At 58.3% G+C, this 14347-nt stretch overlaps 1 protein-coding gene across 1 annotated transcript in view; it reads left to right on the forward strand.

The window, feature by feature from the left end:
* Nucleotides 1-61: 61 nt before the first annotated feature.
* Nucleotides 62-14347, forward strand: part of DHX37 (DEAH-box helicase 37) — a 19625-nt gene continuing 5339 nt past the window's right edge. Inside the window, exons 1-16 of the mRNA XM_011381901.2 lie at nucleotides 62-285; nucleotides 1625-1791; nucleotides 2607-2719; nucleotides 4155-4500; nucleotides 4937-5085; nucleotides 6183-6275; nucleotides 7819-7915; nucleotides 8757-8870; nucleotides 9906-10007; nucleotides 10208-10322; nucleotides 11195-11290; nucleotides 11498-11580; nucleotides 12202-12343; nucleotides 13024-13100; nucleotides 13429-13661; nucleotides 14300-14339. Of these exons, the coding sequence (XP_011380203.1) occupies nucleotides 180-285; nucleotides 1625-1791; nucleotides 2607-2719; nucleotides 4155-4500; nucleotides 4937-5085; nucleotides 6183-6275; nucleotides 7819-7915; nucleotides 8757-8870; nucleotides 9906-10007; nucleotides 10208-10322; nucleotides 11195-11290; nucleotides 11498-11580; nucleotides 12202-12343; nucleotides 13024-13100; nucleotides 13429-13661; nucleotides 14300-14339 (2073 nt within the window). The 5' untranslated portion in view covers nucleotides 62-179. The remainder of the gene's footprint in view (nucleotides 286-1624; nucleotides 1792-2606; nucleotides 2720-4154; nucleotides 4501-4936; nucleotides 5086-6182; nucleotides 6276-7818; nucleotides 7916-8756; nucleotides 8871-9905; nucleotides 10008-10207; nucleotides 10323-11194; nucleotides 11291-11497; nucleotides 11581-12201; nucleotides 12344-13023; nucleotides 13101-13428; nucleotides 13662-14299; nucleotides 14340-14347) is intronic.

Consider the following 14347-nt stretch of genomic DNA (forward strand, 5'->3'; position numbering starts at 1 on the left):
CCTTTCAGCGTGGCCCCGCCTCTAGCACCGCCCCTCAGTGGCCGGGTTGCCCTCAGCTCTCGCGAGAGCGCAGCCCGGAAGTTTTCCGACCTGAGCCGGCAGACTGGGAACCCACGAGGGCTGAACTTCGGAGTGCGCTGGGGGTGAGCCCCGCCTGAACCTAACAGGACCTGAGCGCCATGGGGAAGCTGCATCGGCGGTACAACGTCAAGGGGCGCCAGCAGGCGGCTCCCGGCCCCTCGAAGGGCGCCCCCGAGCCGCCCCCCGTGCGGCTGGAAATAGAGGGTAAGACGTCTCCGGAGCTGGATTTCGGGGGAGGGGCCAAGCAGGGCCCCGCGGCCAGTGCTGGCCATTGGGAACCCAAAGGCTCCCGGACTGCGCCTTTCCTCTAAGGTGATACAAAGGAAGGGGGACAGTGACAATCTAATTTTAACTGAATTAGGACAATACCTGGAGTTTCTCTCGCTTAGAGTCCAGCCCTAGTATAACAACAGCATGGGGAGTTTGGGCAAGAAAATAAGTTAATTTCATCCCTTCTCATCGCTTCTATTATAATTTATCCGGCGACTTCTAAGTTCGTGTCTTAAGCCCAGACCTGTCTGCTCAGCTCCAGAGTGCTTGACACTCCTTTGTAGTAGGAGTGCCTACTAAGGGCGAGGAACTTCTAGGTGCAGGAGACATGACGGAAAAGGACATTTAAGGAAAAAAAAAAAATCCCTGCCCTGCTGAGCTTAGCTGCTCCAGGAAGGAGACAGGCAAAGGTAAACCTGTCGAATCTATAGAATGTAGTGCCAGATGTAAGTACTGAGGAGATAAAGCCGGAGAGATGCTTGGGTGGGTTGCCATGTTTCATAGGGTGAGTGGGAAAGGCCTCACTGAGAATGTGTTATTTGAATCAAGACCTTAAGGCAGCCAGAATGGCTGAGTAGAGATGAAATTAAACATGGGGGCAGGGTCATGCGGGGCCCCTTGGGTCATGGGGAGGACTGGCCATGGGAGATAGCTGCATTGCTTAAAATTCTCATTCTTCTCAATGAAGATCACGATACACCTCCTGCACTTTGTCACAAACGTAAAGACACAAAAAGCCTGAGCAGTTAGTTAATAGAAGAGTCGCTTAGTGCCCAGATGGGACACTGGAGGGAAAGCCCAGCGTTTGAGACTAATACGCACTCCCCAGGGTCCCTTCTCCTCAAGGTGCTGCAGTGAGTTGAGTCAAAGAGTAATGTGAGAGCTGAAATTTGGTCTTGACTGTATACTTTAAAACTGTGACTTTAAAAAGTATTTATGACACAACCTCAGTACTTGGTCGACTGCATGCTCTGAAGAGAACATGTAGTATTATTACGAAGATAACTTTGACCTTACGGACCCACTGAGAGCACGCCCCACTCCGAGGGAAGCACTGTGACAGCATGTACCCCGCTTACTGGTACCCTTCATCCCCTAACACCAGGATGGAGGTGGCGGGGCCTGCACCCCCCGTGTCTGTGCCAGTACTGAGGGGGCTCATGTGGGGCAAGAGAACCCCAGAGGAAGCAGAATTATTGGGGATTGCTGAGTATCGCCAGTGCTCGGACTCCCTGGCCCCGGGGCCGTGGGTCAGGCAAGCATGTCTTTTCAGATAAGGGCACGTTGAAAGGAATCGATGGCAGCAACGTGCTCGTCCTGCCGGGGAAGAAGAAGAAGAAGACCAAGGCCCCTCCACTGCCCAGGAAGAGGAAGCCTCTGACCAAGAAAGAGCGGAAAGTGCTGCAGAAGATCTTAGAACAGAAGGAGAAAAAGAGCCAGGTGTGCCCGCTCTGTCAGGGTCTGCACACGGCTCTCCAGAGTGGGGGACAGAGGTGGGGGGTCTGAGTCCCAGAATGCCAGGAGCAGGGAGACTGAGAGACCCGATCTCAGAGCTTCGTGAGATTCACATTTGACTTTCTGTCAAGGTCACCTCACACACAGGGTGCTGTGTCTCCAACAGGGGACACCCAGGTTTCCTGTTAGCGGCACTGCCACTTAGTCCCTGGAGCCCTTAATACAGGGGAGACTCACTGTCCTGAGAGTGGGTCCTTTTAAAATCCTGTGCAGTATTTTTTTCTGCTGTTCAGTACCTTGTTTTTTCTTATTATCGATTGTGAAGTATATATACAGTAACACATATAAACTATAATTTCAAGAATAATAAAATGAAAACTCATGAATCACCAGGGGAAAGAAACCACTAGGCCCATCTCCACACACCGCTTTATTCAAGACAGCGTGGGGACCCCTTCCCAGCACACGGCTGCTGTCGTCACAGCTGGGGGTGCTGCCTCATACAGATGGGCCTCCTTATTTAACTGGTCTCCCGGTGGTGAGCATCTGGGTCGTCGACAGGCTTATGACACATGGTGGAGCAAAGAGAGCCTTGTTTAGCTAACCCCAGACGCCGTAGGGGTACGAAGCCACCCTAAGCTCGTGCATCTGTTGGTGTAAGAACGCCACGCAACGGTGCAATGGCAATTAGACTTGTGGTTTAAAAAGACTGAAGTGTCAGCCATTCTGAAATTTCATGGCGTCTCACTTGGAAGAGAGAGTTGTGATGCCACGTATCTAACACATATGTTCTTCCCCAGCGAGCAGAGATGCTGCAGAAACTGAGTGAGGTCCAGGTTTCAGAAGCAGAGATGAGACTCTACTACACCATGTCCAAGCTGGGCACCGGGGAGCGCATGTACCACACCAAAGAGTAAGTCTGGCAGCCCCTTCTGAAGCCGGTCGCTTTGGCCAGGGCCCTGGGGAAGGGCTCTCAGGTGATGAGTCTTCTGGAGTTGAGTGTGTGGAGGAAATACATTTTCAGTGGCCTGCGTGCCATAATGCTTCTCATGGGCAGAGGCCCAGATGTCACTGAATACCACACAAAGCACAGGACAGCAAAGTTTCTTATTCCAATGGTGATGCCTTTTGCATAGAAGATTAGGCTAGAAATTGCGGTCAGGTGGTCACATTAGATTTGGCCCCTTAGCAAGCTTCGTTTGGTTTATATAGTATGATTAAGGCATTCAGATCTTTTGCCAAAGTATTGGCCCCCTGGAGCCGCTGTAACAAATTACCACAAACTGGGTGCCTAAACATGAGAAATTTATTTATTCTCTTGTGGCCTAAGGGCCAAAACCATGGTCTTCGGTGTCAAAGTCAAAAATTAAGGTGTCAGCCGGATTGGTTCCTTCTGCCTTCTGCAGGCTGGAGACTTCCACGCCTCTCTCCTAGGCTCTGGTGGCGGCCTCGTCATTTCTTGGTTTGTGTACACATCAGTCCATCTCCATCGTCACACAGCATCCTCCCAGTGTTTGTCTTCCATGGCATTCTCCCCTCTGTGTCTGTGTCTCATTTTCTCTTCTTATAAGGACACCAGTCACTGGATTTAGGGCCCACCCCAGTCCCGCATGATCGCAACTTAATCACATCCACAGAGACCCCGTTTTCAAATACAGTCACATTCTGAGTCTCCAGTGGATGTGAATTTTGGGGAGACACTATTCAACCCAATACAGCCATCACTTAAGAATTAGGAGATTTCATATTAAAATGCAGGTTCCCACCTGGTCTTGAATAGTTGGACGATCTGGCCACACCGGCTGGCATTTCTACCGGGCAACTAGCCTCGGATGGAGCCTGTGCGCTCCTCCGACCCTAGACCCCCACTCACCCCTGTCCACTCTCGGCGGGCTCTGTTCATCGTGTTAGTGCCGACCTGGTGCCCGTAAGCATTCTTGTGCATCTAACGACTGCTTACGGAGTGCAGACTGTGCCCTGGGCTCTCATCGGGCCCTGGGGCTAGAGCAGTGAACAAAAATAAAATAATAACCTTCCCTTCAGAAGCTCGTCTTCTAGCGGAGATGGGCAGCAATCAAACGAACGCATACGGAGCTAGTGCTGGTAAACACTAAGCAGGAAATGAAGCAGGGAAGAGAGGGTGGAGGGAGATGGGAGACGTGACGCAGGCTGGTGGTCAGGGAAAGCCCCTGAGCGGTGACGCTTGAGTGAAGGGAGGGAGCGGGAACAGCACGTGCAAAGGCCCTGAGGTGGGAAGGCGCTTGGCCTTCGAGCTCTGGCCTCTGGTGAGCGTTTGCGGTCAGAGCTGCCTCAGGTCCATCCGGGGCCTCATGCCTCATCTCCGGCAGGAAGTCTGACGCGGTCACAGCCCCGGATCAGAGGATCAGCAGCCTCAGTGGAGCCCACCGGAAGCGCCGGCTCCAGGAGGCAGAAGAGGAGTCTGAGTCCTCAGTGGAGTCTGAACCCGAGGAGGCCCCGGCTGCTGAGCGGGTGGGGGCTGGTGCAGGGGTGGTGGCAGCGTGTTGGCCACCCGCTCTTCCGGGGGCTGGGGGCGAGAGCCCAGTGCCCAGTGGCCCGGCCACTCAGGCCAGAACTGCTGCTCCTCCAGCTCCTCCGGCCGCAGCCTCCACCCTGGCCAGGCCCCCGGCGAAGCCCGCCGTCTTCATCCCCGTCAACCGCTCCCCCGAAATGCAGGTTCGTCCCTCCAGTGTTTGTAAGAACTGGGGCAGAGGGCGCACGTCCCGTGATTTGGGCAGGTCGCGTCATCTATGCCGTAAACGTAGACCCCCCACCAGCAACAGCTGACAGTTCCCACATCTCAGACCTCCTCTGCACCGGCCGGGCTGTCCCCATGGATGTCGGTCTCGTGCTCCAAAGGACCTAGCCCATGTCTCTGTCTCCCATGGGCCGTGGCTCCCCTGCCCCTCCCCAGCTGTCAAGGCTTCTGTTCTCCAGTGGATGCATCTGGTGCCCTGTCCATGTGCCAGCTGCCAGCTTTAAGAAACCACGTCACCCTACATAGTCTCGCTTTGTCTGAGCAGAGTCCCCTTGTCCCTGCTGCCATTCTGCAGGGGACACACGCGTGCACACACACCCCGTTCGCTGAGCACTGACTTCCTATTTCTGGCAGGAAGAGCGGCTGAAGCTCCCGATTCTCTCTGAAGAACAAGTGATCATGGAGGCGGTGGCCGAGCACCCCGTTGTCATCGTGTGTGGCGAGACTGGCAGCGGGAAGACCACGCAGGTGCCCCAGTTCCTCTACGAAGCAGGCTACAGCAGGTGGGGCTGGTGCCGGGTCCTCCACAGGCCCCTTGGGTGACGGGGTATATTGTCCCCAGAAGTCTTCAGAAGCACGTGCTCCCCCAGGCCTGGCTCTGCCGTGCATGCGCCGCGTGACTTTGGGCAAGCTGGCTAACTCCTCTGGGCCGCATGTCCTCGGCTGTGAGCTGGGAATGGTCACCGCACCCACTTCCCAGGGGCGTTACGCAGATGAAGTGACTGAACTCATGAGAAATGCTCAATTAGCCCCGGGGCTGTGGAGCTGCGTGTCACCTTTCTTGGTACTTTTGACCCATTTATTTATATCAGGGGTCCTCAAGACCACCCCCAGGTTCAGTGATTTGCTGGGAAGACTCACAGGACCCAGCATATAGTCGTGCTCAGGGTAACGATCTGGTCCACTGATGGGACCCAGCAAAGGAGAAGGCGCACGGCGGGGCCAGGCCACCGGAGTCCTCTCACATGGGGTCACACGGGACACACGTAATTCTCCAGTGATGGCTTGTGACAGCATGTGTGAAATGCCGTCTACCAGGGAAGCCCACTAGAGACACAGCTCCCAGGGCCGGTTACCTTGGCACCTCCGGCTGGCACCCAAATCCCAGCCCCGCTTAAGGAGAGCAGGTGGTCGGCATAGACCACACCTCGTACGAAGCTTCCAGGCGCAGCCAGTGCCTCCTGGTGGGTGGCGGGAACCCTCCAGAAATCCAGTCCCCGGGGGCCAGCCCCGCCAGCAGAGCTTTGTCGAGAGGGCGGCCTGACCTGCCGTATGGACTGCTTTCTGCGCAACCCGGAAACCAGCCACAGTCCCCTCGGTGGGTGCCCTGTCTGGAGGAGCATGTGCCACCATGCCTGGGCCACCTGCGTGTTGGCAGCTGCCTGGTCGCATGGCGACTGTCACCATGTCGTGTGTGCTGATGTGCATGCTGTTCCCTTTAGCTGTTAACCGATGCCAAGGTGCCTTGCCTGGTGCATGTGTCCCATCACCCCTGATGTGGGCCTCATTTACACAGTGGATCTTGACGTGGAGCTGCATGTGACTTTGGGACAGACAGGGGACGCGGGCACTGCTGATGTGTTGTGTTCTCCCTCCCTAGTGACGACAGCATCATCGGTGTCACGGAGCCTCGCCGAGTAGCCGCCGTGGCCATGTCTCAGCGCGTGGCCAAGGAGATGAATCTGTCACAGCGGTGAGGGCTTGGTTTCCTGGGAGAGTATCGGAGGTAGTCCTTGGCCTTGGCCAGGGGTCAGCTGTCCAGGAGCTGAGCGGCCCTCATCCACTCAGGGACACTGGGTGGGAGTGTGGCTTCTCTTTGTGCAGGGGTCTTATACGAGAAGGCTTCCTGCACACTGGACAGTGGGACCCTCCTGGGCGGGGGAAGCATGGAGCAGGGACAAACCAGCCAGGCCCTTGGGCTCACATCACACAGTGCACCGAGGGGACAAAGTGGCCCTTACAGGGGTCTGAGGGCAGAGCAGAGCAGTGGGTGGGCAGACGCAGGCCAGCAGTGGTTAGTACTTAGCATTGCCAAGTTCATGTGAAACCCAAGCTTCCAAACTGCATGTCCTCGCTGGCAGTGAGGCCGTGGGACTTGCCTGGAAAGCAGTTTGAGCAGAGCAGGTACAGCGCTCGCTCAGGAGTGGCCGGGGCGTGTGTGCGTTGCAGGGTCCTGGGCCTCAGCCCACACCTTGAATTCGGCTCTGAAGGGGTGTCTGTCCCAGGCAGTCTAAAATTCAAAAAACAGGAGTGTAGAGTGAGTCTCTGTCACCTGTCCTGTCATCAGATGTTGACTGAGCTGTGTCCGCTGTGTGCAGGCCTCCCCTGGGCCCTCAGCACAGGGCGGGGGGAGCGACAGCCGCCTGCCCCGTTGGGACTGGCATGCGGGTGAGGGCGCTGTTGTGTTTGCACATTGGTAGGTGAGGTGCCCAGCTCCATTCCATGGCGGCAACCACCACTGCGCGGTGGATCCTTTCCTGTGGATCCTTCTAGAGAGTTCTGTGCCCAGACAGGCCACTGTGTCTCTGTTTCTCCCTGACAGCTGTACAAGTGGTTCATGCTGTTCACATTCTCCATCTTTTCTGTCCACGTAATGGTCTACCTTGGAAACAGCAATACATAGAAAGCTGCCCCTTTTTTTAATCTTATCTCTAGACTTTCTACTGTGAGAATTTCAAGCATGTACAAAAGTAGACTATGTAATGTGCCCAACACCCTGTGTTAATAATTGTCAACTCACGACCAACTTTGTCTCTCTGTGCCTTCGGTCCTGCCCCCAGCTGTTGAGAAGCAGATTGAGATGTCATATCACCTCATCTTCAATATTGCCCTATGGGTCTGACAGATCAGGGCCTTTTTTTTTTTTTTTAAATCAGACTCTAATAAAAACAGCTGCAGCACCCTCGTGACTAAAGAGCACATCCTCACTCCCAAGTGGACTCTGGTCCGTGATCACATTGCCCTGGCTCTCTCCCAGAAGGCTTTTACAGTTGGTTGGTCCGGCCAGGGTCCCCACGTGTGTTTGGTTGACACGCTGTCCAGTCGACCGTGATGGCTACCCCACACACACACTGGTGGGGGCGGGGGAGGCTGGGCAAATGTCTGGGCCGTGTCAGCAGCATTGGGGGCCCTGCCCTTGGGCCACCTACCCGCCTTGGAGTGGCCATGAGATGACACCCCCAACCAGCTACACTTCTGGGGCCTCGCCTCCTCTGAGCCCTAGCCTGTTCCCACAGGGTCATCTCTTATCAGATCCGATACGAAGGGAATGTGACTGAAGAGACCAGGATCAAGTTCATGACAGACGGCGTGTTGCTCAAGGAAATCCAGAGGGTGGGTTGTTCGTCTCGTCTTATAGAGCAAGGCCGGTGAGCACGGGTTGTGGCACCCTGGATGTGAGCAGCTCTGTGCCAGCTGTTGGCAGAGTACCCCATACCACCGTGCCACTGTGTGACATGGGGCAAGTTACTTGACCTCTCTGGCCCGAGATCCTTGCTGTGCAAGCTGGTGCCTTCCTGGCGTAAGTATTTGGCAGCAGAAACCGCGTGATGCACAAGAGCCGCTTAGCACAGTGTCTAGTAAGTGCTCGTTAAGTGTGAGCTCATGTTTTCATTACCGTTTGGTTCATAGACCTTGTGCGTTAGCCAGAGGCATACTGCCCTTGCTGGCTGTGTCACATTCCCTTGGGCAGTGGTCTCTGGGGAGGGCAGAGGTGGCTCCTGCTTCCTCTGCCTGGATGCCAGCCATGGTCGTTCTGGGAAGGAGTCTGTGAGCATGGCGTTGGGTCTGATGGCCCCTTTCTGTACCCATGGCCCTTGGTCCCCGCCCTCCCCACCCAGCAGGCATCTGCATTTGGTAGCTCAGCTCTAATAAATCGTAGCTGCCCCTTCTCTGCCAAGCCCCGCCCCTTGCTGTGTGCTTCCCGGGTAGTCATTATCATTGGGACCCCATGAGGTGGGTCCTGTCATCCCCATTGTATAGATGAGGAAACTGAGGCACAAGGAAGTGAAGTAACTGGCCGAGGTCACAGACCAGGACCCCCCAGACCAGGTGGCCCAGGATCCATGCCTGCTATTATTGCAGGGCTCCTTGGGCGGGAGTTTGGGGGTGTGAGGCGACCCCGGGTGGCTCAGGCCCGGGCTGGCCAGCCTCACCCGCTGGCCTCCACTCCTAGGACTTCCTGCTGTCCCAGTACAAGGTCGTGATCATCGACGAGGCCCATGAGCGGAGCGTGTACACAGACATCCTCATCGGGCTCCTGTCCCGCATTGTGTCTCTCCGGGCAAAGGTAGGGAGGAGGCGAGGTACCGGGAGCCCCTGCGCCCCACGGCCAAGGCTTCCTCGGCCCACACCGGGTTGCTGCTGTGACAGGGTCTCCTGAGGACAAGAGCCCCACCCAGTGCCGGCCTGTGGGTCTCACTGTAATAGCCCCTGTGTGACCCCACCTGTGGGCATCCTGGGTGCAGCCTCGTAAATTGTTACCTGCCCTCCGCCCAAAGCAAGAGGCTCCAGCAAGGAGTTCGTGGCTGACAAGGCCCCATCGGCACCGGCTCTAAGATGCCAGCCAGGTCATTGGAATCGTGGAGCACTTGGGGCAGCCAGCCACAGCCTGTGCTCCCCGCTCTGAGCTGCCTGCCCAGCGCCGGGCCTGGCATCAGCCCCAGCCTCCAGTCCACTCCCACCCTGCTGGGGCAGAGGCACACATTGAGGCCTGCTGGGTCAAGGAATGCCCCAGGGGTGGGGCCTCCACGAGCAGTCCTGTCGTAGCCCCAGTTCTGCTAGGAAGTTGACACTGCCTGCTCCTTACAAGTGGAACTGTCCTCAAACAGATTTCAGTTCTGTGTGTGCCAGGCCAGGTCAGGGCACTGGCCACGTGCCAGTGGACGGGGCAGCGGTTCCTGCCATCCTTGGGCTTGATTTAAGGAGGGCAGCTGGCAGTGAGCAGACTCAGGAGGTCTATGAGCTGGTGACAGACAAAGCCAGGGAGAGGGGAGAGCCAGGGAGAAGGTGGAGGACGGTGCGGGGAGAGGGGGGCTGAGGGAAATGAGGGGAGAGCAGGTGGGCGCGGGCCACGCCTACAGTGCCCTGAGTGGGCCCCTGCCTCACGGTCCTCCCTAGAGCTCCACTTTGGATTTTAAGGGCCCCCTTACCAAGCCACCACCTGGGAGAGGCAGGTCTTGCTGTCAGCCCACTTTTTCTGCTTTTTCTGCCATTTTTGGCAACCAGAACGGGGGCGGCAAGGCGCAGGCAGGAGGGAGGCCAGGAGGGCAGCGGTCTTCCCGGCCCTGCGTGGCCGAGGGTCACTGAGCCTGCTGTCTCACAGAGGCTCCTGCCACTGAAGCTCATCATCATGTCGGCCACGTTGCGGGTGGAGGACTTCACCCAGAACCAGCGGCTCTTCGCCACTCCGCCCCCGGTCATCAAGGTAATGCCCGGGCCAGGGTCTCGGGCAGCCTCAGCTTCCACCGAGCAAGGACTCCCTGGGAGCAAGGAGGTGCCCAAGGGGCGTTGAGCTGTCGGCCCCAAGCTGAGACCTCACGGTCAGAAAGCTGAAGCAGGAGGGACCGGGCTGGGCCAGCGCTCCACCCGCAGCCCCCGCCTCTCCCCTCCCGGGGTCTGCTGTAGGTTGAGTCCAGGCAGTTCCCGGTGACGGTGCATTTCAACAAGCGGACGCCGCTGGAGGACTACAGCGGCGAGTGCTTCCGGAAGGTCTGCAAGGTGCACCGGCTGTTGCCCGCAGGTGAGGCCGGGTCCTCCGCTCCCAGGCCCACGAGCTGCAGGCGGCCTGGGCTCCTGGCCCGCTCCGAGAGGCTTGAAGTTGTGTCCTGGCCATGCCTCGGTTTCCTCCCTGGTCCCAGAGTGTTTATGATGGCACCTGCCCCACCACGTTCCACCTGAAGTGTCGTGAGGCTTCAGTGGCTCACAGGGAGGGCTGGTGCATTCCGTCCACATCTGACACCAGGACAGTCCACAGGGCCCAGGCAGGTGCCCGCAGGCACAGGTCGGTGACCTTTAGTCCCAATCCCCCTCACGGCGCTTACCACGTCCCCACGGCACTTGCCGAGTTATTATTTATTGACCTAATGTTATTTAAGTGGACTCGTTCTTTCTTGCTCTGTGCCTGTTCTGGACTTTTCACATGAAGGGAGTCGTACCGCCCGTGGCCTTCGGTGTCTGGCCTCTCACTCAGCGTCATGTTTCTGAGACCCAGCACTGTGCTCCTTTCTACGTTGGTGCCGCGCTCCGTTGTGCGGGTGGCCCCCGCCCCATTTATCCTACGTCGGAGCCGCGCTCCGTTGTGCAGGTGGCCCCCGCCCCGTTTACCCACCCCTCTGGGCAGGGACCAGGTTGCACCGTCCTTGGCTGTTGTGCACAGAGCCGCTGTCACCGTCTGTGCACAGCCTCTGGTCGGTACCCTTTTTCCGATCTTCCGGGCCGATGCCAGGCGAGGAGCTGCCGGGCCGCGCGGACGTGGCTGCCCCACGCTCTGCGTGTCCCCTGGTTTGGCTCTCCCCCGCGCCTGGCTCTCAGCGGGCTTGGCCGACGGTCATGGCCGAGTCAGTGTTTGCCGCGTGAATAGACGGGCAACGGCGGGCCTCGTTTCTCCCGCAGGTGGCATCCTGGTGTTCCTGACGGGGCAGGCCGAGGTGCATGCACTGTGCCGCAGGCTGAGGAGGGCATTCCCACACACCAGGTCCAGGCCACCAGGTAACCGGCATCTGGGGCGCTTCACCCTGAGAGGCGGGGTCAGCATTGGCTCAGAGCCTCCCTCTCCCCCCGAGAGAGCTAACCCCTTGGCCTGCCCTCCCGTACCCCCCACCCCCATAAACGAAGCAGTGAGCTTAGTTCGGACAGTGAAGAGCCCGGCCCTGGCCACAGGTGTCTCCTCCCCGCTAACTTGCTCACCTTTTCCAGAAAACGAAGATCAGAAAGATTCAGTAGAAGAAACGCGGAAGTTTAAGAAGTCGCGGGCGAGGGCGAGGAAGGCCCAGGCGGCGGTACGTGTGGGCGCGGGGACAGCGAGGGGCCGGGGGCTGCACTGTCCGACCCCTGCCCCCTACCCCATCCCCTGCCGGTGGAAAGTTAAATCGAAATAGAATTAAAGTTCACTTCCCCGGTCATACCACACCCGCTTCAGGTGCTCAGTGGTCCCCTGGGGCTGCTGGTGACCGTCCTGGATGTCGTGGGCCCAGGACACTCCCGCCATGGAGGCCTGGTGCTGCTCCAGAGTTTGCAAGACGGTCTGTGATTTGAAACATTCAAGGATCCCTGTGCTGTGATCCAGGAGGAAGCTTCTGGAAGTCTGGGCCCTGAGCGTCCAAGCAATAGCATCATTATTTAGTTCTAACTCTCCTGCTGCCTTTACAACACGCCAGGCAGGGTGGTTCCTTATGTGTGTGGGTTAACGGTCCTCACAGCAGCTCTGTAAGATAAGTCCCGCGGGTGGCCCCACTTTTCAGATGAGGAAATTGAGGCAGGGAAAGGTGGGGTGACCTGCCGTGGGGCCTGGCTCGTGGGCGGTGGAGCCGGCCTAACGCTTGAAGGGACTTGTCTTTCTTGGTGGTTCGTCTCCACGGGATGACCCGCAGCCCCTGGTCCTGACGTCTCGTTTCCCGCAGACGTTGCCCCAGATCAGCTTGGACAGTTACTCGGTGTTGCCAGCGGGCGAAGGTGACGAAGACAGGGAGGCAGAAATGGACGATGAGGAGGCCCTGGGCTCTGACCTGGACCTGGACCTGGGGGACGACGGAGCAGGCGGAGGTGTGGCCTCAGCAGGGCCTCCCGCTCCCGCGTTCATCCAGTTCACTCATTCAGCAAGTGTCCGTTGAGCCCCAGACTTCCCTGTCCCGCGCTCGGGGACTCCAAGTCAAGTGATGTCACCTGGAGCGGTTCCCCCTCATGAGCTTTGAGCCCCAGGGAGCTGGGGATTCTGGCTGCTTTGTCCCCTGCTGTCTCTTGAGCTCCTAAGACTGGCACAGAGCAGGCTTCCAAGTACTTGTGTTGGTTGTACTTGGGAGCGCCACCCTCAGCTCCCCATGGCTGGGTGAACGTAGGCCTCAGAGCCAGCTGGGCGGACAGTCCAGCTCCCGAGGGTGCTCCCTGGGGCTTCATGTGGAGACGGGGCCGTGCGGGGCAGCCCTGGGTACCCCCAGCTAGCACAGGGCCCGCAGCTGGGCTTTGCGGGGGGAGATGGTACAGCTGCCGGCATTCCCGCCCTGGGTCAGGCGGTGGGTCTGGGAGGCCTCCCTGCCCTCCAGCCACTCAGGCCGGGCCTGCCTGCCCACACACAACGTCCCGTGGGCCGAGCTGCCAGCGGCGTGGCTGGCATATGGCCTCTGCAGCAGAGCCATGGGAGGCGCTGGGCAGTATGAGGCTGGCTCCTGCCTGGGGTGTTGGGGGTACCAGTCCGGGGTACCAGCGTGCCTCTGCCATCCCCACAGATGAGCAGCCAGACGCCTCGCTCCCCCTGCACGTGCTCCCGCTCTACTCTCTGCTGGCCCCAGAGAAGCAAGCGCAGGTAACGGTGTGGGGCTGGGGCGGGCGCCTGCCTGGGGTGCCTCCTGCGTGCATCCAGACGGGGCCGGGGCAGGCCCCAGCGTCCACCCCATCAGCCGTTGGCTCAGCTCCCCCGGGTTTTGAGAGTATTGGGTTCTCCAGCTTTCCTGCATTTAGCTTAGGAGCATTGCGGCCTGAGGCAAGGAGAGGACCTGGTCACCTTGTCACCCCCACCCCGGCCCACACATCCTGCCGACTTCTCTCTGATCAAGAGGAGTCTCCCCACTTTGACCCCTCACGAGTTCTTTCCTGATTCTGGGGTGTCTTTGCTGCCTGCCCCGCCCTCCTAGGTCTTCCAGCCTCCCCCAGAGGGAACTCGACTGTGTGTCGTGGCCACCAACGTGGCCGAGACGTCCCTCACCATCCCGGGCATCAAGTACGTGGTGGACTGTGGGAAGGTCAAGAAGCGACACTATGACCGTGTCACTGGCGTGTCCTCCTTCCGCATCACCTGGGTCTCCCAGGCCTCGGCGGACCAGCGGGCGGGCCGCGCAGGCCGGACGGAGCCTGGCCACTGCTACAGGTGGGTGCCCCGGGGCCTCTCCGTGTCGCCGAGACCTCTGCAGCGGCCATCCTCTGCGGAGCAGGAGAAAGGGGGTCCCGCATCCCACGGGAGACTGTCTTCGGGATGCCTCACAAGCCCTTTGTTGTTGGCCTTCAACTACGTCCTTCCTTTATTCCACTGCTGGGGTCAGCCCTGTCCTTGGTGGCTTCGTTTTGTCTCGTTCTGGTTTCTTTGTTGTTGGTGGTGTTTTTTGTGGTAAGAGTCCGTTACGTTACAGCCTTGTCAGAGGTAACACTGGCGAATGTTTTTCCCAGTCCGTGTGCCATTATTTTTATCAGTAACTGTTGCTGTTCTTTTTAATGTTAAGTTATACAAGAAGAAAATTGAGAAACTATACAAATAAAACAGTAAGAAATAGTGGCAGTTGAATTTACCCAGAGCTGTGTGCCAGGCCCCGCCTAAGCCCCTACGTGATACCTAAAACACTCCCACCAGCCCCCCAGCGGCAGCTGCGAGGTTAGCCCCTTTCGCGGGCGAGAACGAGAGGCGAGAGGCAGGACCGGAGAAATCCGCTGGCCGAGTCCGGCGCGTGTCGGGCAGTGTGGCCGCGAGCGCCTCCTTCATCTGTTTGTTTCGTGCTGTTGGCCCGCCCTCAGGCTCTATTCATCCGCGGTTTTCAGTGACTTTGAGCAGTTTCCTCCCCC

This window comes from Pteropus vampyrus, unplaced genomic scaffold (genome assembly GCF_000151845.1).
Source record: "Pteropus vampyrus isolate Shadow unplaced genomic scaffold, Pvam_2.0 Scaffold456, whole genome shotgun sequence".
In the NCBI taxonomy this organism is placed as follows: domain Eukaryota; kingdom Metazoa; phylum Chordata; class Mammalia; order Chiroptera; family Pteropodidae; genus Pteropus; species Pteropus vampyrus.